Source organism: Cydia pomonella, chromosome 18, assembly GCF_033807575.1.
Source record: "Cydia pomonella isolate Wapato2018A chromosome 18, ilCydPomo1, whole genome shotgun sequence".
NCBI classification, from domain to species: domain Eukaryota; kingdom Metazoa; phylum Arthropoda; class Insecta; order Lepidoptera; family Tortricidae; genus Cydia; species Cydia pomonella.
Window position 1 is genome coordinate 216,830 of NC_084720.1, and position 25,402 is coordinate 242,231.

A 25,402-nucleotide genomic window follows, 5' to 3' on the forward strand; every position below is an offset into this window, starting at 1 on the left:
TATTTCTACCCTAGTTTGTACCTGTACCTACCTATTCTAGAGACAAGTGTTAAACAGCTGTGACTTACATGAATTGGAATAAACATTAACGAAATGTGTAATGTTGCAGCAACATATCAACAGAGCAGATGCTGTACACCGAGTCGGACCTGGAGGGCTCCATGGACCGCATAGAGACGGTCAACTTCCACGAGGAGAAAGACGTGCGGGGTGTGCGCTTCTGGGCGTACAACGCTGGCCATGTGCTGGGCGCAGCTATGTTCATGATTGAGATTGCAGGCGTCAAGGTTAGTATTAAAACCCTTTATTCCTAATGTACTCGTATTTCACAAGATTCTACAGTTACTACTTACTGTTGAGTCGCGACACGACACAGACGCGAAGTGATCTTGCCCTTCGACGCTAATGATGGCCAGAAAGGTCTCTCTGTCTGCTTTGTACAGGCAGTTTGAGTCTCCAGCGGTACCTGGGATGTCCAAACGGTGTTCGACAACATAAAATGTTAGGGTAGGAACGTCCTTCAGACTTTACGATCGTCATCCATCGGACTTGTAACGAGCAAAAATTAGGTATCTAAAAAGATACGATAATTAAATGTAAACAAAAATAATATTTATTATGAGATACTACATATTTTTGTAAATATTTTTTTCTTCTCTTTTTGCACCCAGGATAACACAAACTGCAGTAATATTATTTGATGTCTAAAGCTGTTCTGTGTATTTGTAGGTGTTGTACACGGGAGACTTTTCGCGGCAGGAGGACAGGCATCTGATGGCAGCTGAGATTCCCACCGTGCATCCAGATGTACTCATCACTGTGAGTTAAACTGTTCATTTGACAAACAATGTGCATTTTAGGGACATTTTATAGAACCTATGCTGTATTTTTACATACATACATACATACATATAATCACGCCTATTTCCCGAAGGGGTAGGCAGAGACCACGGATTTCCACTTGCTACGATCCTGACATACCTCTTTCGCTTCCTTCACTTTCATGACATTCCTCATAGACGCTCGTCGGCTTAGGGTGCTCTTGACCTGGCCTTTCTTCAGGATTTCCCCGATTTGATCAGAGAAAGTCCGCCGAGGTCTACCCCTTCCAACTCCCTCTTCTACTTCTCCCTTATACACTCTCTTTGTTAACCTTCTTTCACTCATTCTTTCCACGTGTCCAAACCATCTCAACATACCTTTCTCAATTTTTGTCACTACATCTTCGTTCAGTCCACACTTTTCCCTTATCACACTGTTCCTAATTCTATCTTGTAATTTTACACCACACACACTTCTCAACGCTCTCATTTCCACTGCATTCACTTGACTCTGATGTTTCTTCTGCCATACCCAACTTTCGCTACCATACATATGTGTAAGTGTTCCCAGATACACAAACTCTTTCACTTGTTCAACTCTTTCTTGACCAATCAAAACTTCACAGTTTGTCATACTTTCTCCCTTTTCAAATACCATTACTTTCGTCTTGCTCACATTTATTTTCATTCCTTTCCTTTCAAAAGATCTATGCATTCTAGTTACCATCTCCTGCAATTCTTCACCCGATGACGCCAGCAATACCAGGTCATCAGCGTAAAGAAGACATTTGACGAGTAAACCTTTCATTCTCAGCCCACATTCATCATTTCTCAAATCATGCATACTACTGTCTATGAATAGATTAAACAGCCACGGTGACGCTACACATCCTTGCCTAACACCCTTTTCGATGCTAAACCACTCAGTGTACGATCCGTTTACTCTCACACAAGCACTGGAATCCTCATAGAGCGATTTCAGTGCCTGAATGAGACGACCTTTTGACCTCTGGCCAAATACTTTTCGGCTATGCATCGCAGGGAAAAGACTTGATCCGTACATCCCATACCCTTTCGGAATCCCGCTTGTGCATCCCATACTTCCTCATCGGTTTCTTTCACTACTCTTTCAATCAATATCTTTGCATACAATTTGCCGACGACGCTGAGTAAGCTAATGCCTCTGTAGTTTTTGCAATCCAGTTGTGATCCCTTTACTTTGTAAAGAGGTACAATGATAGCCTTGCACCAGTCCCTGGGCACTTGGCCGGTTCTAAAGCACATATTGAAAAGGCGATACATCTGAGTTGCTACAATGCCCTGTCCAGCTTTCAGCATCTCGACAGAAACTTTATCATATCCTGCAGCCTTTCCTGATTTCATTCCTTTCAGCGCTTTCACAATTTCATCCATGCTAATACTATCTTCATTCTCCGACACATATTCAATGCTTTCATTCAAATCCGAAATTGGCGTGTTTGCCTCTTCTCTATCAAACAAACTTTCAAAATACTCCTTCCATCTTTTTAAGATACATTCTTCCTCATTCACTAATCTTCCATTCTTGTCTTTAATTGAGTTTAGCTCAGGATTCTGAGTGTTACCCTGGCCAAACGAATGGACTTCCAGAAAAACTTATATTTGCCTGGAAATCTTGAGACAGCCTTTCCTCCATTTTATCTTTCTGTTCGCCTTTCTTTCTGTCGACTAATTCTTTCACTAACACTTTCATTCTTCTATATTCCTTTTTCGCTTCACTGACTTCGTCAAATGAAGCTGTGTGATTTCTTTGGTTAGCTCTTGTGGCTAACCAATCCAACCACAACTTTTTCTTCTCACACACTGCTTCTTGCACTTCTTGATCCCACCAAACATTCTTCTCCTTTTTTTCCTTTGTGCCTCTTACTTACTCCACATACTTCACTTGCCACACTTACTACTTTATTTTTAAAACTATTCCACAATTGTTCAGTCTCACTAATCTCATCCATACCTTCAAATTCGGTTTTTAATCTACTCTTATACTCATCATTGACTCCTTCATCTTGCAAATTCTCCACTTTTATTCTTTTTAAATCTGCAGTAACTGCACGGGGCCGTTGTCGCCATCCTTTAAACAAGCCTCTTAATCGGCACATCACCAGGAAGTGGTCAGTATGGATACCCGACCCTCGATACACCCTGGAGTCGATAACATTCTTCCTAATTCTTTCATCCACTATCACAAAGTCAATCACACTTTTCCTTACATTATCCGCCTCACGAGTGTATAAATGTATCCTTTTGTGGTCAAACATCGTGTTTGTTACACAAAGGTTCCACTCTTGGCAAATCTCTAATAAGCTTCTCCCATTCTCATTTACTCTTTTGTCACCGTGCATTCCAAGAACCTTTTCAAATCCGTCCCGTTTTATTCCTACCCAGCCATTGAAATCACCTAACAAAATCATTCTTTCATTCCCCTTACATACTTTCAAAACCTCTCTTAGTTCATCCCAAAATATCTGCCTGTCATTCTGAACGCACTGTGAGATCCTCGCACCCTGGTCTACTGGAGCGTAAACGCCTACCACAAATATGCGCATCAGTCCCACTTTCAGTCTAATCCACATCAGTCTAGAATTCACACATTCAAATTCTCTCACACACTCAGCCATTCTTGCGGAAAGTACAATACCGACTCCCTGACAGGCGCGATCCGAACTAGGTACCCCAGACCAATACGCCTTGTAGGTTCCATGCAGGGTAGTATCGCATCCTTTCCGTTTCGTCTCATTTACACACAAAATATCAATTTTTCTCTCATCCATCATCTGCAAAACCTCATTTAATTTCTCTTCCATTCCTCCTCCAACATTCAGCGTAGCAGTAGCGGCGCGTGGAAATTTTGGCTAGGCAACTCGGACCAAAAAAAAACACTTACCTTGACATTATGTACTTATTTTTCCGTGATAAAAGTGAAGCGTGCGCTATGTGTGTCCTTGGGCGCGACCTTTTGCAGTTAGTGCATAAACCACCTTTGCCATACTAGTCATCACTGACTTCACGTAAACAGTGTATATCGAGTATGACAAAAGCGGCTTTGAAAAAAGCCTTTTGAACAGCATTCACATCCCAGCACGTAACACACGTTAGTTTAAAAAAAACACAAGCATTACAAATGTTAATTAAATAAAAAAACACCAAACCAGTGAAACTTAAAATACCGAGTAAAAATCATTACTTAAAAAGCTATCATGCGCATCATTAAACCGAAACCAACTACCTGCTCTAATAGACAACACCTCTTGCAAACGCAACTTGCTTATTTACAAAAAAAAACGGTGAATTAAGCAGCACACACGTTGGTTAAAAAATACAAACATTACACATGTAAATTAATTAAAATATGACCATATTAGTGAAACAAAATCACCAAGTTAAAACACGTCAATTAAAACCTATTATTGAATTATTAAACCGAAACCTGCCCTAATAGACTCAACACGTCTTTCAAACCCTAAACACCTATTTAGAATAACGTGCGTTTACTAAACCTGCAAATATCATCAAAACTACTTTTAGGTTTTGTTAATCCCTGCACGTTCCACGCGTTATTTAAAAAACACAAGGATTACACGTTTTAATGAAATAAGAAATGACCAAATCAGTAAAGCAAAGCTTAAATCACCAGCTAAAAAACACCAATTAAAAACTATCTTGCACATTATTAAACCGAAACCAGCAACCCTGCCGTAAAGCTTTGCGAGCGAGACAGCGCTATGGTCATTACATAGCGATGTCTCGTTTGCACAACGCCACGCCACGGCGCGCGGATCCGCGTCCGTGTGTTCTAGCCGTAATAGACTTAACAGTCTCAACACCTCTTGCTAACGCTAAATATTTATTAAAAAAAAACATGCATTTACCTAAACTGAAAATAGGTTGAAAGCTGATTGATTTTTTTAAATGATAATTTCTGAATTAGGCTTTAAATAACAGTCTATTTGTATTGTAACATAATTCTGCGGTCTTTTTTAACAAAATGAGCCAAAACACTATCGTAAAATTCGTGACGTTTTTGAATTTTTAGCAGTAAATGTTTTTCTATTGAAATTATGGCCAAATTTGACAATCTTTCTTCTTTTTGACAATTTCGCGTGTAGGTATGAATGCGCTTCAAGGCCGAAAACGATCTTTCCGCGGATACAACCGATACGGGAAAAGTCAAAAAAATGTGACACAAAGTTAAAAGTTGCGAGAATATGTCCCTCAAGGATGAATTGTGGAGGTACAAATAAAGTTCGTACGCGTCTAATGTATTTAGACTTGGCGAGGTGTACATAACATTTAATTCATTTTTTAAGGCCGTGAAATTGAAAACATTTGGAAACTCGTTCATTAAATCGGATATTTTTTCATCGGGGAATAATCTGCAATATTGGGTGTATTTGTGTTTGTTTAATAAATCCAAGAAAGTGAGTTTATTCAATGATCGATATCGGGAATCTATTTGAATTAAAACGTTAACAATATTTTTTGATATAGTAGTTTATACTGAGTTTTTAAGTCCATTTCTGTGTTTAATCGGACGTCGCGGGGGCTCACTATAAATCTTCGAATTCGGGCCTTGAATTCCTTCGAATATGGAATCAAATATTTATTATTATTATTTTATTTTATTTTATTCGGAAAACCAACAGCTTAATAAACTAAAACTAGGTTAACATAAATATGTATCAGGGAAGCCAATTACAGGTTTCCACAGACAGGATACAAAGGTAGTCATATTACAGAAACTCCTCTGTTAGCCGGGGGGGGGGGGGGGGTACGAACAATATCTTAGTGCCCCGCTTGTCTCGCCTGCACGTGGTCCTCCTGCTGTTTAACGGAAGAGATAGCAATAGAGAAGGAAAACTTGAAACAAACCCGGCTCGGTGCCAGCCGTTATGCACCTGCAGCCGATCCGACTCCGCGCGTATCGACTTGTCTTTCCCGCGGACCCAGTCGGTGAGGTCGAGAGAGAGTCACAGGTCTTGGGCAGCCCTGTGTCTCTTCGCTTGTGTCCCAGGCGATGCAGTGTCTGTGGAGAGGTCACTTCACCCACGACGGCTTTGCCGCGTGGAAAACAACACGGGGAGTGGCAGTGACCAGTTATAAGTCTGTTAGCCAAGAGCGAAATGAGTCATTTAATAAATAATCTACTACACAACAATCGAAGTGGACTAACGCGGCCATAAGTAAAATAAAAGAAAGTACCTTTTCCTAAAAACAAGGTCAGTCCCTTGAAAACACCTGCGCTACGAACAATATCCAACACTTATACGCACAAAATTTTACTGGTTTTGGTTTAGTAACATAATATATAAAATGCACAAAACTAACTAAAATCACATAAAAACACAAGCCTTGGGAACAACCGAGACGGGAGTGTTGTCATAACATTATTCCATTTTCACCCACGAATTCTAAAACCTATTACTACAAACCTTCAAACAGAACTTTCTTTGAAGAAACGTTCGTTATCAAATTACAAAAATTGAAACTACATAAGTTAAAAATGTATCTTTTTTTAAAGGTTTTTACAAACCTTGGTATTAATTATAGCAAAATACAATACAATTTTACCCGTTTATTCATTCAATGTTTTTGTATGGCAATATTAAGCATACGCGCGGCAAACGCCACTCGATTCAAAATTGTGAAACATTACACTCTAATATAAATCTTACCTGTTTGTATTTAAAGTTTAAATTCAAATAAAGCAGCATGTTAATATAACGGACGTTGTTGCGGCCGTGTACTACGGGGCCTACCGCGAACGCCTTGGTTTGCAAATATTGCGAGCACCTTTCTCTGTCACTCTAGTTACACCATGATTGGAGTAAAAGAGAAAGTTGCCCGCAATTTGCGTACTTCGGGGTTCGCGGTAGGCCCCTCAGTACTCGCGTGAACTTTATGAATGTGTGTGTGCATTTTTCCAATATAAACCTTAATTATTACGTTTAAGGTTTTTATTCAAATGAATAACTCGATACAAGACCGAGTTGCTTTGAAGCTCATTCGCGCGGACTCTCTATAGCAAACTTTATGAGTGTGTGTGTGAGTTTTCGTATCCGTGTAGTGTCTTATGAATGAATAGTCAAGTTTAGGCTTAACTAGCTTGACTTTGCGCGCCCGCTCGTGAAGCTTTAGTAAATCGTGTTATCAATTCCAAGGTAATGTAAATACGTAGTGTTTTCAATGTGGATATATTTTTAATTTTAATGATGATTTATAAGTTTGGTATATGTAGCAATAAATTTTAGGCAAGCCGGTGGGAATCGAGTTGTATGGAGGCGCCGCCCCTGCAGCGTAGCAAAGCGGCTCTCCGTGAGCCGCTTGTCGCCCCCGCGAGAAACGAGACGTGACGGGTGGCGTACCACGTCGCCGCCATTCGGATGATTATTATTTTGAATCTCCATTGCGTTCCCAATGTATTTTTATACCCCAAATACTAACATGACAATTTGAATGTTCAACCTATTTATAATGATCCAATAAAATTGACATTTAAGTACAAAAACACATAGGTTGGTAAGTAAATTGGGTCTGTCATTATTACTTTTTGGTGGTAATTTTTTTTTTGAAACTTAACTACTGTACAACTAAGGATTGTGTAGTGTAGGGTAACTGGGGGTACGCGGTCGAGTGGCCTAGTAGAGGTAATGGTGTTACACGTCTAAGCTCAAGACACCGGTACGATTGGGATCTAGGCCACTGATATTTTATTCAATCAATCAATCATCGTTATGTTTACGTTTATATTCTTTAGTGTATATGACCACACAAAGCGAGCATACGTGCGAGGCACACAACCGGCCAGTGTAGACGTGCCTCGGCCGAGGCGGTGCGCGCGTTTTCTTCGCCCGAGCGCGACCTTGGCCGAGCCGCTCGGTGTCGGTTTTTCTGAACAGAACATTTGCTCGAGTGAGGCAAAAGTTATATGAGCATGCGGTCGCGCGAGGTCGGGCGTTTGCCGCGCGAGGAAATTTCCCGCGCGAGGCTGTTCGCTCTGTGTGGACCCGCCTTGTGGCATTTCTTTCAGTTTAATATTTACAAATCACTGGTTAAATTAGTGTGTTGTGTGTATAGGAATCCACGTACGGCACTCACATCCACGAGAAACGCGAAGAACGCGAGAGCCGCTTCACGGGTCTCGTCCAAGACATCGTGACTCGCGGCGGCCGCTGCCTCGTGCCCGTGTTCGCGCTCGGACGGGCGCAGGAGCTGCTGCTCATTCTAGGTGAGAGAGAGAGACAGCTACACACTCGTCTCAGACATCGTGACTCGCGGCGGCCGCTGCCTCGTGCCCGTGTTCGCGCTCGGACGGGCGCAGGAGCTGCTGCTCATTCTAGGTGAGAGAGAGACAGCTACACACTCGTCTCAGACATCGTGACTCGCGGCGGCCGCTGCCTCGTGCCCGTGTTCGCGCTCGGACGGGCGCAGGAGCTGCTGCTCATTCTAGGTGAGAGAGAGAGACAGCTACACACTCGTCTCAGACATCGTGACTCGCGGCGGCCGCTGCCTCGTGCCCGTGTTCGCGCTCGGACGGGCGCAGGAGCTGCTGCTCATTCTAGGTGAGAGAGAGACAGCTACACACTCGTCTCAGACATCGTGACTCGCGGCGGCCGCTGCCTCGTGCCCGTGTTCGCGCTCGGACGGGCGCAGGAGCTGCTGCTCATTCTAGGTGAGAGAGAGAGACAGCTACACACTCGTCTCAGACATCGGGACTCGCGGCGGCCGCTGCCTCGTGCCCGTGTTCGCGCTCGGACGGGCGCAGGAGCTGCTGCTCATTCTAGGTGAGAGAGAGACAGCTACACACTCGTCTCAGACATCGGGACTCGCGGCGGCCGCTGCCTCGTGCCCGTGTTCGCGCTCGGACGGGCGCAGGAGCTGCTGCTCATTCTAGGTGAGAGAGAGAGACAGCTACACACTCGTCTCAGACATCGTGACTCGCGGCGGCCGCTGCCTCGTGCCCGTGTTCGCGCTCGGACGGGCGCAGGAGCTGCTGCTCATTCTAGGTGAGAGAGAGACAGCTACACACTCGTCTCAGACATCGTGACTCGCGGCGGCCGCTGCCTCGTGCCCGTGTTCGCGCTCGGACGGGCGCAGGAGCTGCTGCTCATTCTATGTGAGAGAGAGAGACAGCTACACACTCGTCTCAGACATCGTGACTCGCGGCGGCCGCTGCCTCGTGCCCGTGTTCGCGCTCGGACGGGCGCAGGAGCTGCTGCTCATTCTAGGTGAGAGAGAGAGACAGCTACACACTCGTCTCAGACATCGTGACTCGCGGCGGCCGCTGCCTCGTGCCCGTGTTCGCGCTCGGACGGGCGCAGGAGCTGCTGCTCATTCTAGGTGAGAGAGAGAGACAGCTACACACTCGTCTCAGACATCGTGACTCGCGGCGGCCACTGCCTCGCTACTTATTCTAGGTGAGTCTTGATTTAATAATTCAGTAATAAAATTCAAATCGTGAAATCGAGCCCTAAAAGAAAAAGGTGAAAGGGAAGGCTCAAGATATTACCGAAAAAGCGGCATTTTTTTCCCCGAAGTTTTATTAAATATGACTGATTTGTTGCAGACGAATACTGGTCCCTCCACCCCGAGCTTCAGGACGTGCCGATCTACTACGCGTCGTCTCTGGCCAAGAAGTGCATGGCTGTCTATCAGACATATGTAAATGCCATGAACGACCGCATTCGGAGACAGATCGCGGTTAACAACCCCTTCGTGTTCAGGCATATCTCCAACCTTAAGGTAAGTCTACACAAAAGTGTTGTTGATAACCCGGGTCCACACAGAGCGAGCGAGCGAGCACGTACGTGCGAGGCAATTTCCTCACGCACAAACCGGCCAGTGTAGACGTGCCTCGGCCGAGGCGGCGTGCTCGGGCGAGGAAAACGCACGCGCCGCCTTGACCGAGGCACGTCTACACTGGCCGGTTTGTGCATGAGGAAATTACCTCGCGCGTATGCTCGCTCTGTTTGGACCCGGGTAATCATTTTGTTTTATTCTCATGTGGTGGTCCGTTACAATTTGGTTCCTGACCAGGATTTAGTACCAAACAAAGATTTATTGACTCGGACATAAGTATTAAGACGTCACTCTAGTTTATTATGTTCGACTCGTTGGCTAACCTACGCAGATTTAATGATCAGATGTTCAAAAGTGTATCGTTGATTGATAAGATGATAAAATCATCAATAAATACAATTGTAACATGAAAGTGCAGTCCGTGCTAAAGATACTTATTGGTGCCATTACCATTATTCAGCATCGATTAACGGAAAATGCCTTAACCGTATACAGGACAAGGGGTAAAATAAATGCCGAATTTAGTTATGAAAAAATATAAAAATATTTATTTCTTAAAACATATTGTACATTTCGTGACGCGTATTAGTTAGATTTCTCTTCCCCGATGGCCTTCACCCCAATAGCAAACACATCCAACTCTGGCTTCACCTTATCGTACAAATGCGGAAATGCGCCTTCCGCCCCATACTGTTTCCTCACTCTCTCATACAACGTCAAATCGAACATCTTCTCAAACTCCTCCCGCGTCATAAATATATCCGCATACAAGAACGAAAATCCCCCAACATCTCTAGTAAACTTCTCCATTTTCCTCATAGCATCTACAGGGTTGTATTTCTTCTTGTCTTTCACCTTCCCAGGCACTCCATATACTCCCAAATCATTATACATCGCGTAGTTGGTACCGGGTACCATATATCTAGGGTCTGGCCTCTTCAGTTGCCCGGATGAAGGCCCGTGATCTATAACTTTACATGGATACACTAGTAATGGGTACTTGTCGAAAAGCTCTGTCACTATATCAACTTGCTTTTCCAATTCTTTGATAGGGAGTACTATATCTTGGAAGACTTGTTTAGTGAAAGTATATTCACGTACTCCTGGGGTAGTTGTGAATTTTAAAAACGCTGGTTTTGGCGGTAACAGCCAACCAAATAGTGTTCTGAACAGAAAATTATTGCCGAACGAAAGCATATCTTCAACTACCCAGAATATTGCTCTATTATGCCTTAGCAAGTAATCTCTTAATGGTATAAGCTCTTCAGATTCCCCATTCTTCAAAAAGCTTTCAACATGTTTATAAAACCAGGGTTTATACCATTTGGAACACTCATTGATAGGTATTTTCGGGTCGTAGTCCGCATAATCTCCCGTCATGATGACAGCTTCGTTCTTGCTAAAGATGGTTCCTTCGATGTAGTCTGGGAACTCTTTAGGTTTAGCTTCATACGCTCCTGATAATTCCCTCATCATGTTACAGTAATTTTCCTGACCTTTAACTGGAATGTACTTAATTTTTATATACGGTTTGATTTTGACGATTCTCAGCGTCAAAGCGACTAAGAACCCTAAGCTTCCATGCGACCAAGGTAATGCTTGGTAGAGTTCTTTATGTTCGTGTGGCGTGGCCGTTACCACGGAACCGTCGGCGACTACCACCTCGTAGCTGGTGATGGTCTCGTGGTACAGGCCCGCCTTGTGCGAGTGAGTTGACATGCCGGTACCGAACGCCAGACCTGTTGATAAAGTTGATGGAATGAAAAAACTTGAACCATTAGTTGCAGTAGGTTGTTTAGATATGGGAGAGATCAAATACACTTATTACAATGCACTTATGAATAAATGCACTTAACTTATGACCACCAACCACCAATGTATGCCGAAAGGAGCTGCATAAGATGGCCTAAGATAGCTCCACTTGGTGCTAAGCTTAGCCAGCGCCTATTGGTATTTTAATATTCGTAACAACTGGCTGAGTAATTGGCAAACTGATGTGGCAATATTTAGGCCACATATGCCGCAGAATCGAGGGCGCATACTGCTTCTTGAGTGCAGATGGCGTAACGGCAAACGCATTGTGGACTTCTGTAACTAGGCGGGGTGTGGATATTCATAAGGCAGCTGGGATTGGAGGGAAGGAGCTCAAGATCGACCTCATCATCATGTTACTTCGTTATTCTTTACTGTGCGGTTTAAGAGGAACTTCCTCCCGCGCACGCTCCGGTTGTGGAATGAGCTACCTGCCGAGGTTTTCCCGAGGGTCTACAGTATGAGGTTCTTCAAAAAAGGAGTGTACAGATTTTTAAAGGGTCGGCAACGCGCATGTAACACCTCTGGAGTTGCAGGCGTCCATAGGCTACGGTGACTGCTTACCATCAGGCGGGCCGTATGCTTGCTTGCCACCGTCGTGGTATAAAAAAAAAAAAAAAAAAATTAGAAAGAAATTCACAGATGTAAGCGTACAGTTTTTATCAGGCTCTTTAATTGTTAATATAATAATAATAATGGAATGATCTAATGTAGGATGGTCAATACTTATCATTTACTTCAAAATTTTACTGAAAAAAGAGCCCGATTTGGAACCTCAAGCTTAGTTAATTCTGCGAATTTCTTTCCAATGCTAAAAAAATGAAGAAGGCAGATGAAGAATAGTACAGTTGATCATAATTATCGACCCACCTCCCAGCGTGGCGTCATCCAACTCGATGGTGACCGCCAGCGAGTATCCTTTAGGAATGAGGAACTTGGTGATGTCTCCGATGGTGACCATCGGTTCCACGCGGACCGACATGTTGGCTTCATCCAGCTCTAAGATATCGTACAGGGGGATTGGGACCTGTTAAAGAAAAATTTATGGTTATATTGACGACTTTAAAGTCAAAAAAACTTGTTTTGTACATTCCATGTAGACCCCGTGTGAATAAAAGAGAGAGTGTATCATTCAGCACGTATTGTTCACACCGGCGGGTACTTTTTTAAGACAAAAGAAAGCACTTATTAACGTGACTCGCTTTGCACGAATCGGGCAAAACATTAATGTATTTAGCAATTTACTTTTACACGGGTGGTAAATCAACGAGAGGTTTTCAGCTATCGTTAATCTTCTTCTGCGGTTCTTCTTCTTTGATTTAAATAACTACTAACATACTTAATGGGAAAAATGTGAAATTGTGAAAGCTTCGTTTTTGTGAATCTTCTTCATTATCACTTACCCGATGGTGCAGATGTTTTTGGAAGAATGTAGTGGAGAGCGACAACCAGTTAGGTCGCGCCGTGCACAACAGGCGGCGGTTGTCTTTGTCCAGTTGGTTCCATGCCTGCACCTGACGCAGATTAATATACATTGATAAACGGCCCATATTTGCGAAACTGTGCGAGAAAATAAAGATGAACTGGGATGAGTAGACTGTAGAAATAGAGATTGTCCTTTTCAATTCGATTGAGACTATTGTGAGAATAATATACAGTAATACAGTCTAGCGAACGATACTCTTAGGCTGCGTGACCAGAGATGAGTAGTATGCGCAAGGGCGTAGGTTACCAGTGAACTAGGGGGGGGGAGGGGGGACAAATGATCAGTACCAACCTGTCGCTGTATCTCGCGGACCCTTTCATCATGGCTGCCGGTGGTGAAGCGACGGGCGGCCGCTCGCACTTTCAAAAACAGACTGAACAAGAAGCTGGCTGGCAGGCAGAAGACAAGGACCACCAGCTCTCTGTGCTCTTCTAGCCAGCTGATGATGCGGGCTTTCCACGATGAGGGCAGCATGGCTGTCGACGGTAGAAATTAGAATAAATAATTGCAAGTACTTATTTGGTTTTGTAAAGTAGAAGAAGCATTATGTTCAGAGAGTTTTCCTGCTCCAAAATATCTGGCGCGAAACATTTTTAATGCTAAAGAAATACAGGTAATTTAATAGTGCAGAAATACTGCTACGGTAATTTAGACCTTTAAACCCCGCAGATTTTGTGCTGGTGATCATTTTTACCACGAGAGTAACCGCTAAATCTATCTGTCGGTCGCTTTTTTTTACAAATAAGTGATATAGATAGACCTTTTGAAAATGGATTTCCAGATTTTATCCCGAAAACACCTAAAGGTTTGGTAGAAATACACTTATAAAGAATGTTTTGGAGAAATTTAGAAAACAAGCAAAAAAAAAGTTATTAATATAGTATATTAGGTAATAAATTACTAATATAACATGGAAATTTAATTCTGAAATAAATGTTTATTTAATTTAATTAATTTAGGCTACAAAAGTGTGTGTCACGAAACTACAAACCGTATATAAACATAACAGTGCATGATATCAACATGTTTATAAATTATAAAATTGTTCACTATATTCAGACCACTCACAATCGCTTCATATTTGAGACTGAGTAACAAAACATAAAATAGATTATTTTGATAACTTTACCTATCGTGAACACCTGCGTTATGGTACCTTATCTATTACCTTCTAATCCTTATATGATTATCGCAACTGATAGCTAACAATCCGTGTCTGGATGCGAGAACATGACAACAAATATAAGTTCTTTTTTCTTTTTTAAGTGTGTTTTTCGAATACGCAAATATATTACCATTATCGCCCCCATAAGAACGGACTTAATTAACATAGTTAAAAAAAACTACCTAAACAACCAAAAATTTTGAAATATAAGTTCAAGAACACTGCACAAATTGAATGCCGAAATAAATAAATTAATGATAATGAAAATTGCTATTTTTAGCAACAATGATTTATTACGATTAATTCTTGATAATAATGAACAGATTTATATTATCAATATGTAAAGGCAAAAGTGATATATTCACGAAAAGCCGGTAACAATAAGATTGTTATGGATAAACATTATCCAATAATTTTCACATTCTGTAGAAAGAATGTCAGATCTAAACTTCCAATACATACCGGTTTTGTTTGTAAACAGCTAGACTCACTAGAAATGTATGTTTTTATGAATATATAAATATAAACATGTTAAACAGCTATCCATAAAGCCCCAAAGATATTAACGCAAAATAATAACGTTTAGAGTTGGGGCAACTATTACAATTTGTCTTTTATCGCGGTTTTTATTTAATTTTACACCAATGAATGATATAACCTAAAATAAAGAGCGGCTACCTTATAACCTTGGGCGCGACAAATTCATTGAAAAATATTCAACGGACTGGCGAATTTGCGCGCGAGTTATGTAATATGGATCTCTATATTCACCGTTTATAAGGACTATCCCACGTGCAGCACAGAATTTGGTCAGCGAAGCGATAATGTGTTGCCAGGCGATGCTTTATATTTGGGTGATAAACACTAGTGAAGATTTACAATGATTTGGATAATTGTACTTTTTTACGTTGAATGAATTGTAAGATATTGGAATTTATTAAATTGTTTGTGATCAATACCTCCAAACTAAATGATGGGCAACATCCATACATCTTTATTATCCTTTTGTTCTAATCTTCCTTTACAAATTTAAATGGTCTACATTCTCATTCGGATGAAGTATGAAACTTGGCGTACGTGAAGCTTAATTAGGTTCGAAATAAATATAGAAGTAGAAACATCTCTTAAGGTGGTGATTTTCCAGTAATAACATGTCTCTTCACAAAAAAATCTGCTATATGGGTGTTGGCAGTTTGACGACTTCTACGCGAACTTAGTTGTGGTCAGTGATTCGTGGCTCCTGAACGGGTGGACCAATTTGCGTGAGGTTTTTTTAAATCGGAAATGTTACCTGTCGGGATGATTCTTAGGTAGATTCCGATTTTATTGGGAGTTTTGATGTTAAAGGTTATAAATAAATTGTTTGTTGCAGGGCATCGACCACTTTGAGGACATCGGTCCGTGCGTGATCATGGCGTCGCCCGGCATGATGCAGTCCGGGCTGTCGCGGGAACTGTTCGAGTCCTGGTGCACCGACCCCAAGAATGGAGTCATCATTGCCGGTAACACTCTATCCCTTTGGCTGAAATATATTTTATAAAAAAATCAAATCAAATCTAAACATTTATTTAGCAAATATTCTAGGCCACAGGGGCACTTTTACATGTCCATTTTTAAAAACAATAAAAATTACAAATAAAAAAATATGGAATCGATGAAATAATATATACTTTATTAGAGAAATTAAATTTAAAAATCATTATTGGGTTTGTCAACTTTTTGTTACGAGACGGTCTCGTCTTAAGAGGCGTTAAGACTGAATCGCCGCGCTCAAAACGCCGTGGGTGTCTATTATATGAAACATCAACGAAAATATTTCCGCGCATGTTTGTCATCAGGGTTCCGTAGCCAAATGGAAAAAAACGGAACCCTTATAGATTCGTCATGTCCGTCTGTCTGTCCGATTATGTCACAGCCACTTTTTTTTAATAATATTAAGTTACACTTTTTTTTATCAAGCTGTAAATTTAATTTATCTTTTTCTCCCAGTCTTCATTAAGTCTCGGTATTCATAATAAATGTTGAAGACATGTATTATTAATATTTTTCATCTTGTGCAGGTTACTGCGTCGAAGGCACACTGGCCAAGACCATCCTCTCGGAGCCCGAAGAAGTAACGTCCATGTCAGGCCAGAAGCTCCCACTACGGATGTCGGTCGATTACATCTCGTTCTCCGCCCACACCGACTATCAGCAGACCTCAGAATTTATCAACATACTGAAACCACCACATGTCGTAAGTAACTCAACTAAACCAAATAAGTTAACACTTTTAGTGCCGGGCGCCCCGTTTCCAGTAAAAATGCGTGTTCTTGGCAGTGAACGTGTTAAACCATGTTCCAGCTGGAGGAAGTAATCTCCAAGGCCGGGGCAACTACTGCTGCTACTTATGGCCATGGACTACATCTATTTTATTTTATTAACATCAAAGTTCATTTACATATATAGCATAGAATTTTTTTGATGTTTTCTTTCTATATTGTATATTTCTAATCTATGTATATTTCTCTCCCTCACATCCTATATTTATTTCATCAGTATTATTTTATGTTATTTATTTTATTAGTTTTGAGTTACAATTTGGTGCCGTGACCAGGATTTAATATGACAGTGACTTATTTTTTTGTAATACTAGTAATTTTATAGTACATTCCAGTTTATTATTAAATAAATAGACCATGAACGGATTCGACTTGTTCAGGTGCTAGTCCACGGCGAGCAAAACGAAATGTCGCGTCTAAAGGCCGCTCTACAGCGAGAGCACCGCGGCGCGCTCCATGTACACACACCGCGCAACACACAACAACTATCGCTCACGTTCAGAGGCGACAAGACTGCCAAGGTATTACATTTTATTTTATTATTTACACAGTAAATAACAAAATGAAATACATAAACACAAAAACGTTCCGTTCAGGCATGGGAATGAATTCCACTCCAATCACTCCGTACATTAATGTTAACAGTTTGAATGGATTTCAGCCTTCTGTTATGATTACATACAAGCATTTTGTAAAGCAATGTTTAGCCAAAATTAGCCTTAAAGTATTTTTTTAGGATAATTTTACGATTTAACTTGCGTATCTCGCGTGACAGTTTTAAATTTAACTTAATGTTAGTATAACACACGGGAGTTATAATTGGATTATGTTTAGCCTTTACTAAAACATGTTGTCGGTGTCCACAGGTGATGGGGTCGCTGGCGGTGGAGCCCCCCGAGGAGGGCAAGCAGCTGCAGGGCATCCTGGTCAAACGGAACTTCAACTACCACATCCTGGCGCCGCAGGACCTCAACAGTAACTAACCAGTTGCTTTTCTTTAAACGTTTATTCTATGTAAAGAAGCCCCGTTGACGTCAGATGCTGCTCCGTTGGTGACGACGACGAAAAAATTTTATAATATTTGTAGCTATTTCCTCCTGCTTGAGAATTTATCAAATTACTCACAACACATTGTCAATACATTGTCGATACCGGACCTTTATGAAACAGATACTGGTTTAAAAAAGTCAATACTGAAAGGAAGACCTGAAAAGGGAGTTCATTTCACACTGCTTATATGTATTTTGTTGCAGAATACACGGAGCTGACGCAATCCGAAGTGTCCCAACGCCAGTCCATCCACTACGCAGGCTCGCTGGCGCTGCTGCGGCACGTGGTCGTGCAGGTAGCCATTCATATTGTACCCGTTTTAATATAATGAATATGTTTGTTTCACGTAAGTTTCGTTAGTAACATTACAAATATGTTTTATTGCAGGTGGCCGGCAACGTGGAGTTCCTGACGGAGAGCAGGTGGCGGCTGTACCAGTGCGTGGAGCTCACCGTGGACGGCGGCATGATCACGCTGGAGGTACGAGTACGTCTCCAGAGATCACGTTTTATTAAGTGGTTGTGAATACAGCGAGGGTAAAGCATAGAGAGACTGGGAGACAAATAAGCATATGTTAAGTGGTGCCTGAGGTGTTACATGCATGTAGTAATGTAATAGTACATTACTGTAGAGGCCGGGAAACGTAGGGTTGCAGGCCAAGTAGATATATACGGCTGAGCGTAGCGAAGTCGGATAGAGATACGCGACCGGTAATCCCGTTTCTCGCCGAGATATGTATAAGGTTTTTCTCAAACTTGCAATTAAAACAAAAAAAAATAGTCAATTTGTTTTGTGGCGACCTACTCGGCTCGCCACTCTACCAGCGCTGTACAACCTTCCGCGCGTAAGTCCGCGCGCCTGCGCGGTGCGCCACCGCCGTTGCTTAGCAACGAATATGCACAACAAATCACCGTATCAAGCTAACTGAAGCTAGCTGATGGTCGGATATCAAAACGTTGTGTCACAATTTGACGTTAAAAAACAAAAGAAGATTGCTTTACAGGCCTAGGTGTGTAAGGCTGTATGAAATTCCTTTACATATAATCTTCACTCATCGCACCCGATATGTAGTATTCCCGGATCTAATTTGACGTAAGTCGTGTCATCATTTCGTAGCAAGTTTGAGAACAATATGTTATGGTAGCAGTAGTATTATGGTAGAAATTAACCTATTTAACTTAGCAGTGAAAAAAATTCTGAAGTGAGTTATAGGGACCAAGTTTCATGATGTAAAATTTATTGCGGGTGATTTTTTTTACTATTGAAACATTGCATTGTGTTCGATGTACATAACGTACCTGTGTCCCCGGCAGTGGCAGGCGTCGCCGGTGTCGGACATGTACGCGGACGCGCTGCTCGCGGCCGTGCTGTCCGCGGCCGCGCTGCCCGCGCCGCGCGCGCTGCCGCTGGCGCCCAAGCTGGACCGCATGCACTTCAAGGTACCGCCTGTCTGCATCCCTGTCCCGTTCCCTTGCTCGCGGCCGTGCTGTCCGCGGCCGCGCTGCCCGCGCCGCGCGCGCTGCCGCTGGCGCCCAAGCTGGACCGCATGCACTTCAAGGTACCGCCTGTCTGCATCCCTGTCCCGTTCCCTTGCTCGCGGCCGTGCTGTCCGCGGCCGCGCTGCCCGCGCCGCGCGCGCTGCCGCTGGCGCCCAAGCTGGACCGCATGCACTTCAAGGTACCGCCTGTCTGCATCCCTGTCCCGTTCCCTTGCTCGCGGCCGTGCTGTCCGCGGCCGCGCTGCCCGCGCCGCGCGCGCTGCCGCTGGCGCCCAAGCTGGACCGCATGCACTTCAAGGTACCGCCTGTCTGCATCCCTGTCCTGTTCCCTTGCTCGCGGCCGTGCTGTCCGCGGCCGCGCTGCCCGCGCCGCGCGCGCTGCCGCTGGCGCCCAAGCTGGACCGCATGCACTTCAAGGTACCGCCTGTCTGCATCCCTGTCCTGTTCCCTTGCTCGCGGCCGTGCTGTCCGCGGCCGCGCTGCCCGCGCCGCGCGCGCTGCCGCTGGCGCCCAAGCTGGACCGCATGCACTTCAAGGTACCGCCTGTCTGCATCCCTGTCCTGTTCCCTTGCTCGCGGCCGTGCTGTCCGCGGCCGCGCTGCCCGCGCCGCGCGCGCTGCCGCTGGCGCCCAAGCTGGACCGCATGCACTTCAAGGTACCGCCTGTCTGCATCCCTGTCCTGTTCCCTTGCTCGCGGCCGTGCTGTCCGCGGCCGCGCTGCCCGCGCCGCGCGCGCTGCCGCTGGCGCCCAAGCTGGACCGCATGCACTTCAAGGTACCGCCTGTCTGCATCCCTGTCCCGTTCCCTTGCTCGCGGCCGTGCTGTCCGCGGCCGCGCTGCCCGCGCCGCGCGCGCTGCCGCTGGCGCCCAAGCTGGACCGCATGCACTTCAAGGTACCGCCTGTCTGCATCCCTGTCCCGTTCCCTTGCTCGCGGCCGTGCTGTCCGCGGCCGCGCTGCCCGCGCCGCGCGCGCTGCCGCTGGCGCCCAAGCTGGACCGCATGCACTTCAAGGTACCGCCTGTCTGCATCCCTGTCCTGTTCCCTTGCTCGCGGCCGTGCTGTCCGCGGCCGCGCTGCCCGCGCCGCGCGCGCTGCCGCTGGCGCCCAAGCTGGACCGCATGCACTTCAAGGTACCGCCTGTCTGCATCCCTGTCCTGTTCCCTTGCTCGCGGCCGTGCTGTCCGCGGCCGCGCTGCCCGCGCCGCGCGCGCTGCCGCTGGCGCCCAAGCTGGACCGCATGCACTTCAAGGTACCGCCTGTCTGCATCCCTGTCCTGTTCCCTTGCTCGCGGCCGTGCTGTCCGCGGCCGCGCTGCCCGCGCCGCGCGCGCTGCCGCTGGCGCCCAAGCTGGACCGCATGCACTTCAAGGTACCGCCTGTCTGCATCCCTGTCCTGTTCCCTTGCTCGCGGCCGTGCTGTCCGCGGCCGCGCTGCCCGCGCCGCGCGCGCTGCCGCTGGCGCCCAAGCTGGACCGCATGCACTTCAAGGTACCGCCTGTCTGCATCCCTGTCCTGTTCCCTTGCTCGCGGCCGTGCTGTCCGCGGCCGCGCTGCCCGCGCCGCGCGCGCTGCCGCTGGCGCCCAAGCTGGACCGCATGCACTTCAAGGTACCGCCTGTCTGCATCCCTGTCCTGTTCCCTTGCTCGCGGCCGTGCTGTCCGCGGCCGCGCTGCCCGCGCCGCGCGCGCTGCCGCTGGCGCCCAAGCTGGACCGCATGCACTTCAAGGTACCGCCTGTCTGCATCCCTGTCCTGTTCCCTTGCTCGCGGCCGTGCTGTCCGCGGCCGCGCTGCCCGCGCCGCGCGCGCTGCCGCTGGCGCCCAAGCTGGACCGCATGCACTTCAAGGTACCGCCTGTCTGCATCCCTGTCCTGTTCCCTTGCTCGCGGCCGTGCTGTCCGCGGCCGCGCTGCCCGCGCCGCGCGCGCTGCCGCTGGCGCCCAAGCTGGACCGCATGCACTTCAAGGTACCGCCTGTCTGCATCCCTGTCCTGTTCCCTTGCTCGCGGCCGTGCTGTCCGCGGCCGCGCTGCCCGCGCCGCGCGCGCTGCCGCTGGCGCCCAAGCTGGACCGCATGCACTTCAAGGTACCGCCTGTCTGCATCCCTGTCCTGTTCCCTTGCTCGCGGCCGTGCTGTCCGCGGCCGCGCTGCCCGCGCCGCGCGCGCTGCCGCTGGCGCCCAAGCTGGACCGCATGCACTTCAAGGTACCGCCTGTCTGCATCCCTGTCCTGTTCCCTTGCTCGCGGCCGTGCTGTCCGCGGCCGCGCTGCCCGCGCCGCGCGCGCTGCCGCTGGCGCCCAAGCTGGACCGCATGCACTTCAAGGTACCGCCTGTCTGCATCCCTGTCCTGTTCCCTTGCTCGCGGCCGTGCTGTCCGCGGCCGCGCTGCCCGCGCCGCGCGCGCTGCCGCTGGCGCCCAAGCTGGACCGCATGCACTTCAAGGTACCGCCTGTCTGCATCCCTGTCCTGTTCCCTTGCTCGCGGCCGTGCTGTCCGCGGCCGCGCTGCCCGCGCCGCGCGCGCTGCCGCTGGCGCCCAAGCTGGACCGCATGCACTTCAAGGTACCGCCTGTCTGCATCCCTGTCCTGTTCCCTTGCTCGCGGCCGTGCTGTCCGCGGCCGCGCTGCCCGCGCCGCGCGCGCTGCCGCTGGCGCCCAAGCTGGACCGCATGCACTTCAAGGTACCGCCTGTCTGCATCCCTGTCCTGTTCCCTTGCTCGCGGCCGTGCTGTCCGCGGCCGCGCTGCCCGCGCCGCGCGCGCTGCCGCTGGCGCCCAAGCTGGACCGCATGCACTTCAAGGTACCGCCTGTCTGCATCCCTGTCCTGTTCCCTTGCTCGCGGCCGTGCTGTCCGCGGCCGCGCTGCCCGCGCCGCGCGCGCTGCCGCTGGCGCCCAAGCTGGACCGCATGCACTTCAAGGTACCGCCTGTCTGCATCCCTGTCCTGTTCCCTTGCTCGCGGCCGTGCTGTCCGCGGCCGCGCTGCCCGCGCCGCGCGCGCTGCCGCTGGCGCCCAAGCTGGACCGCATGCACTTCAAGGTACCGCCTGTCTGCATCCCTGTCCTGTTCCCTTGCTCGCGGCCGTGCTGTCCGCGGCCGCGCTGCCCGCGCCGCGCGCGCTGCCGCTGGCGCCCAAGCTGGACCGCATGCACTTCAAGGTACCGCCTGTCTGCATCCCTGTCCTGTTCCCTTGCTCGCGGCCGTGCTGTCCGCGGCCGCGCTGCCCGCGCCGCGCGCGCTGCCGCTGGCGCCCAAGCTGGACCGCATGCACTTCAAGGTACCGCCTGTCTGCATCCCTGTCCTGTTCCCTTGCTCGCGGCCGTGCTGTCCGCGGCCGCGCTGCCCGCGCCGCGCGCGCTGCCGCTGGCGCCCAAGCTGGACCGCATGCACGTCAAGGTCCCGCCTGTCTGCATCCCTGTCCTGTTACCTTGCTCGCGGCCGTGCTGTCCGCGGCCGCGCTGCCCGCGCCGCGCGCGCTGCCGCTGGCGCCCAAGCTGGACCGCATGCACTTCAAGGTACCGCCTGTCTGCATCCCTGTCCTGTTCCCTTGCTCGCGGCCGTGCTGTCCGCGGCCGCGCTGCCCGCGCCGCGCGCGCTGCCGCTGGCGCCCAAGCTGGACCGCATGCACTTCAAGGTACCGCCTGTCTGCATCCCTGTCCTGTTCCCTTGCTCGCGGCCGTGCTGTCCGCGGCCGCGCTGCCCGCGCCGCGCGCGCTGCCGCTGGCGCCCAAGCTGGACCGCATGCACTTCAAGGTACCGCCTGTCTGCATCCCTGTCCTGTTCCCTTGCTCGCGGCCGTGCTGTCCGCGGCCGCGCTGCCCGCGCCGCGCGCGCTGCCGCTGGCGCCCAAGCTGGACCGCATGCACTTCAAGGTACCGCCTGTCTGCATCCCTGTCCTGTTCCCTTGCTCGCGGCCGTGCTGTCCGCGGCCGCGCTGCCCGCGCCGCGCGCGCTGCCGCTGGCGCCCAAGCTGGACCGCATGCACTTCAAGGTACCGCCTGTCTGCATCCCTGTCCTGTTCCCTTGCTCGCGGCCGTGCTGTCCGCGGCCGCGCTGCCCGCGCCGCGCGCGCTGCCGCTGGCGCCCAAGCTGGACCGCATGCACTTCAAGGTACCGCCTGTCTGCATCCCTGTCCTGTTCCCTTGCTCGCGGCCGTGCTGTCCGCGGCCGCGCTGCCCGCGCCGCGCGCGCTGCCGCTGGCGCCCAAGCTGGACCGCATGCACTTCAAGGTACCGCCTGTCTGCATCCCTGTCCTGTTCCCTTGCTCGCGGCCGTGCTGTCCGCGGCCGCGCTGCCCGCGCCGCGCGCGCTGCCGCTGGCGCCCAAGCTGGACCGCATGCACTTCAAGGTACCGCCTGTCTGCATCCCTGTCCTGTTCCCTTGCTCGCGGCCGTGCTGTCCGCGGCCGCGCTGCCCGCGCCGCGCGCGCTGCCGCTGGCGCCCAAGCTGGACCGCATGCACTTCAAGGTACCGCCTGTCTGCATCCCTGTCCTGTTCCCTTGCTCGCGGCCGTGCTGTCCGCGGCCGCGCTGCCCGCGCCGCGCGCGCTGCCGCTGGCGCCCAAGCTGGACCGCATGCACTTCAAGGTACCGCCTGTCTGCATCCCTGTCCTGTTCCCTTGCTCGCGGCCGTGCTGTCCGCGGCCGCGCTGCCCGCGCCGCGCGCGCTGCCGCTGGCGCCCAAGCTGGACCGCATGCACTTCAAGGTACCGCCTGTCTGCATCCCTGTCCTGTTCCCTTGCTCGCGGCCGTGCTGTCCGCGGCCGCGCTGCCCGCGCCGCGCGCGCTGCCGCTGGCGCCCAAGCTGGACCGCATGCACTTCAAGGTACCGCCTGTCTGCATCCCTGTCCTGTTCCCTTGCTCGCGGCCGTGCTGTCCGCGGCCGCGCTGCCCGCGCCGCGCGCGCTGCCGCTGGCGCCCAAGCTGGACCGCATGCACTTCAAGGTACCGCCTGTCTGCATCCCTGTCCTGTTCCCTTGCTCGCGGCCGTGCTGTCCGCGGCCGCGCTGCCCGCGCCGCGCGCGCTGCCGCTGGCGCCCAAGCTGGACCGCATGCACTTCAAGGTACCGCCTGTCTGCATCCCTGTCCTGTTCCCTTGCTCGCGGCCGTGCTGTCCGCGGCCGCGATGCCCGCGCCGCGCGCGCTGCCGCTGGCGCCCAAGCTGGACCGCATGCACTTCAAGGTACCGCCTGTCTGCATCCCTGTCCTGTTCCCTTGCTCGCGGCCGTGCTGTCCGCGGCCGCGCTGCCCGCGCCGCGCGCGCTGCCGCTGGCGCCCAAGCTGGACCGCATGCACTTCAAGGTACCGCCTGTCTGCATCCCTGTCCTGTTCCCTTGCTCGCGGCCGTGCTGTCCGCGGCCGCGCTGCCCGCGCCGCGCGCGCTGCCGCTGGCGCCCAAGCTGGACCGCATGCACTTCAAGGTACCGCCTGTCTGCATCCCTGTCCTGTTCCCTTGCTCGCGGCCGTGCTGTCCGCGGCCGCGCTGCCCGCGCCGCGCGCGCTGCCGCTGGCGCCCAAGCTGGACCGCATGCACTTCAAGGTACCGCCTGTCTGCATCCCTGTCCTGTTCCCTTGCTCGCGGCCGTGCTGTCCGCGGCCGCGCTGCCCGCGCCGCGCGCGCTGCCGCTGGCGCCCAAGCTGGACCGCATGCACTTCAAGGTACCGCCTGTCTGCATCCCTGTCCTGTTCCCTTGCTCGCGGCCGTGCTGTCCGCGGCCGCGCTGCCCGCGCCGCGCGCGCTGCCGCTGGCGCCCAAGCTGGACCGCATGCACTTCAAGGTACCGCCTGTCTGCATCCCTGTCCTGTTCCCTTGCTCGCGGCCGTGCTGTCCGCGGCCGCGCTGCCCGCGCCGCGCGCGCTGCCGCTGGCGCCCAAGCTGGACCGCATGCACTTCAAGGTACCGCCTGTCTGCATCCCTGTCCTGTTCCCTTGCTCGCGGCCGTGCTGTCCGCGGCCGCGCTGCCCGCGCCGCGCGCGCTGCCGCTGGCGCCCAAGCTGGACCGCATGCACTTCAAGGTACCGCCTGTCTGCATCCCTGTCCTGTTCCCTTGCTCGCGGCCGTGCTGTCCGCGGCCGCGCTGCCCGCGCCGCGCGCGCTGCCGCTGGCGCCCAAGCTGGACCGCATGCACTTCAAGGTACCGCCTGTCTGCATCCCTGTCCTGTTCCCTTGCTCGCGGCCGTGCTGTCCGCGGCCGCGCTGCCCGCGCCGCGCGCGCTGCCGCTGGCGCCCAAGCTGGACCGCATGCACTTCAAGGTACCGCCTGTCTGCATCCCTGTCCTGTTCCCTTGCTCGCGGCCGTGCTGTCCGCGGCCGCGCTGCCCGCGCCGCGCGCGCTGCCGCTGGCGCCCAAGCTGGACCGCATGCACTTCAAGGTACCGCCTGTCTGCATCCCTGTCCTGTTCCCTTGCTCGCGGCCGTG

General features: G+C 50.0%; 2 protein-coding genes and 1 long non-coding RNA gene across 4 annotated transcripts in view; 2 read left to right on the plus strand and 1 right to left on the minus strand.

Moving 5' to 3' along the window:
• Positions 1-25,402, plus strand: part of LOC133527633 (uncharacterized) — a 110,520-nt gene that overhangs the window by 46,007 nt on the left and 39,111 nt on the right. The gene's annotated exons all lie outside the window — the stretch shown is intronic.
• LOC133527625 (cleavage and polyadenylation specificity factor 73) overlaps positions 1-25,402 on the plus strand; it is a 33,037-nt gene that overhangs the window by 3,017 nt on the left and 4,618 nt on the right. The window contains exons 5-15 of the mRNA XM_061864708.1: positions 110-287; positions 730-819; positions 7,935-8,085; positions 9,424-9,599; positions 15,492-15,621; positions 16,180-16,355; positions 16,821-16,961; positions 17,307-17,415; positions 17,694-17,785; positions 17,878-17,970; positions 18,804-18,929. Coding sequence (XP_061720692.1) covers positions 110-287; positions 730-819; positions 7,935-8,085; positions 9,424-9,599; positions 15,492-15,621; positions 16,180-16,355; positions 16,821-16,961; positions 17,307-17,415; positions 17,694-17,785; positions 17,878-17,970; positions 18,804-18,929 — 1,462 coding nt within the window. The remainder of the gene's footprint in view (positions 1-109; positions 288-729; positions 820-7,934; positions 8,086-9,423; positions 9,600-15,491; positions 15,622-16,179; positions 16,356-16,820; positions 16,962-17,306; positions 17,416-17,693; positions 17,786-17,877; positions 17,971-18,803; positions 18,930-25,402) is intronic.
• LOC133527627 (delta(24)-sterol reductase-like) lies at positions 10,161-15,479 on the minus strand. 2 transcript variants are annotated; one of them, XM_061864710.1, is made up of 5 exons: positions 13,946-15,479; positions 13,246-13,430; positions 12,872-12,982; positions 12,339-12,495; positions 10,161-11,395 (listed from the first exon to the last, which is right to left on the minus strand). In XM_061864710.1, exons 1-5 carry the CDS (start codon positions 13,977-13,979, stop codon positions 10,242-10,244), a joined length of 1,641 nt encoding a protein of 546 aa, XP_061720694.1. In that variant the 5' UTR covers positions 13,980-15,479; the 3' UTR covers positions 10,161-10,241. The 2 variants fall into 2 exon arrangements, with proteins under 2 accessions (XP_061720694.1, XP_061720695.1); XM_061864711.1 differs by lacking the exon at positions 12,872-12,982.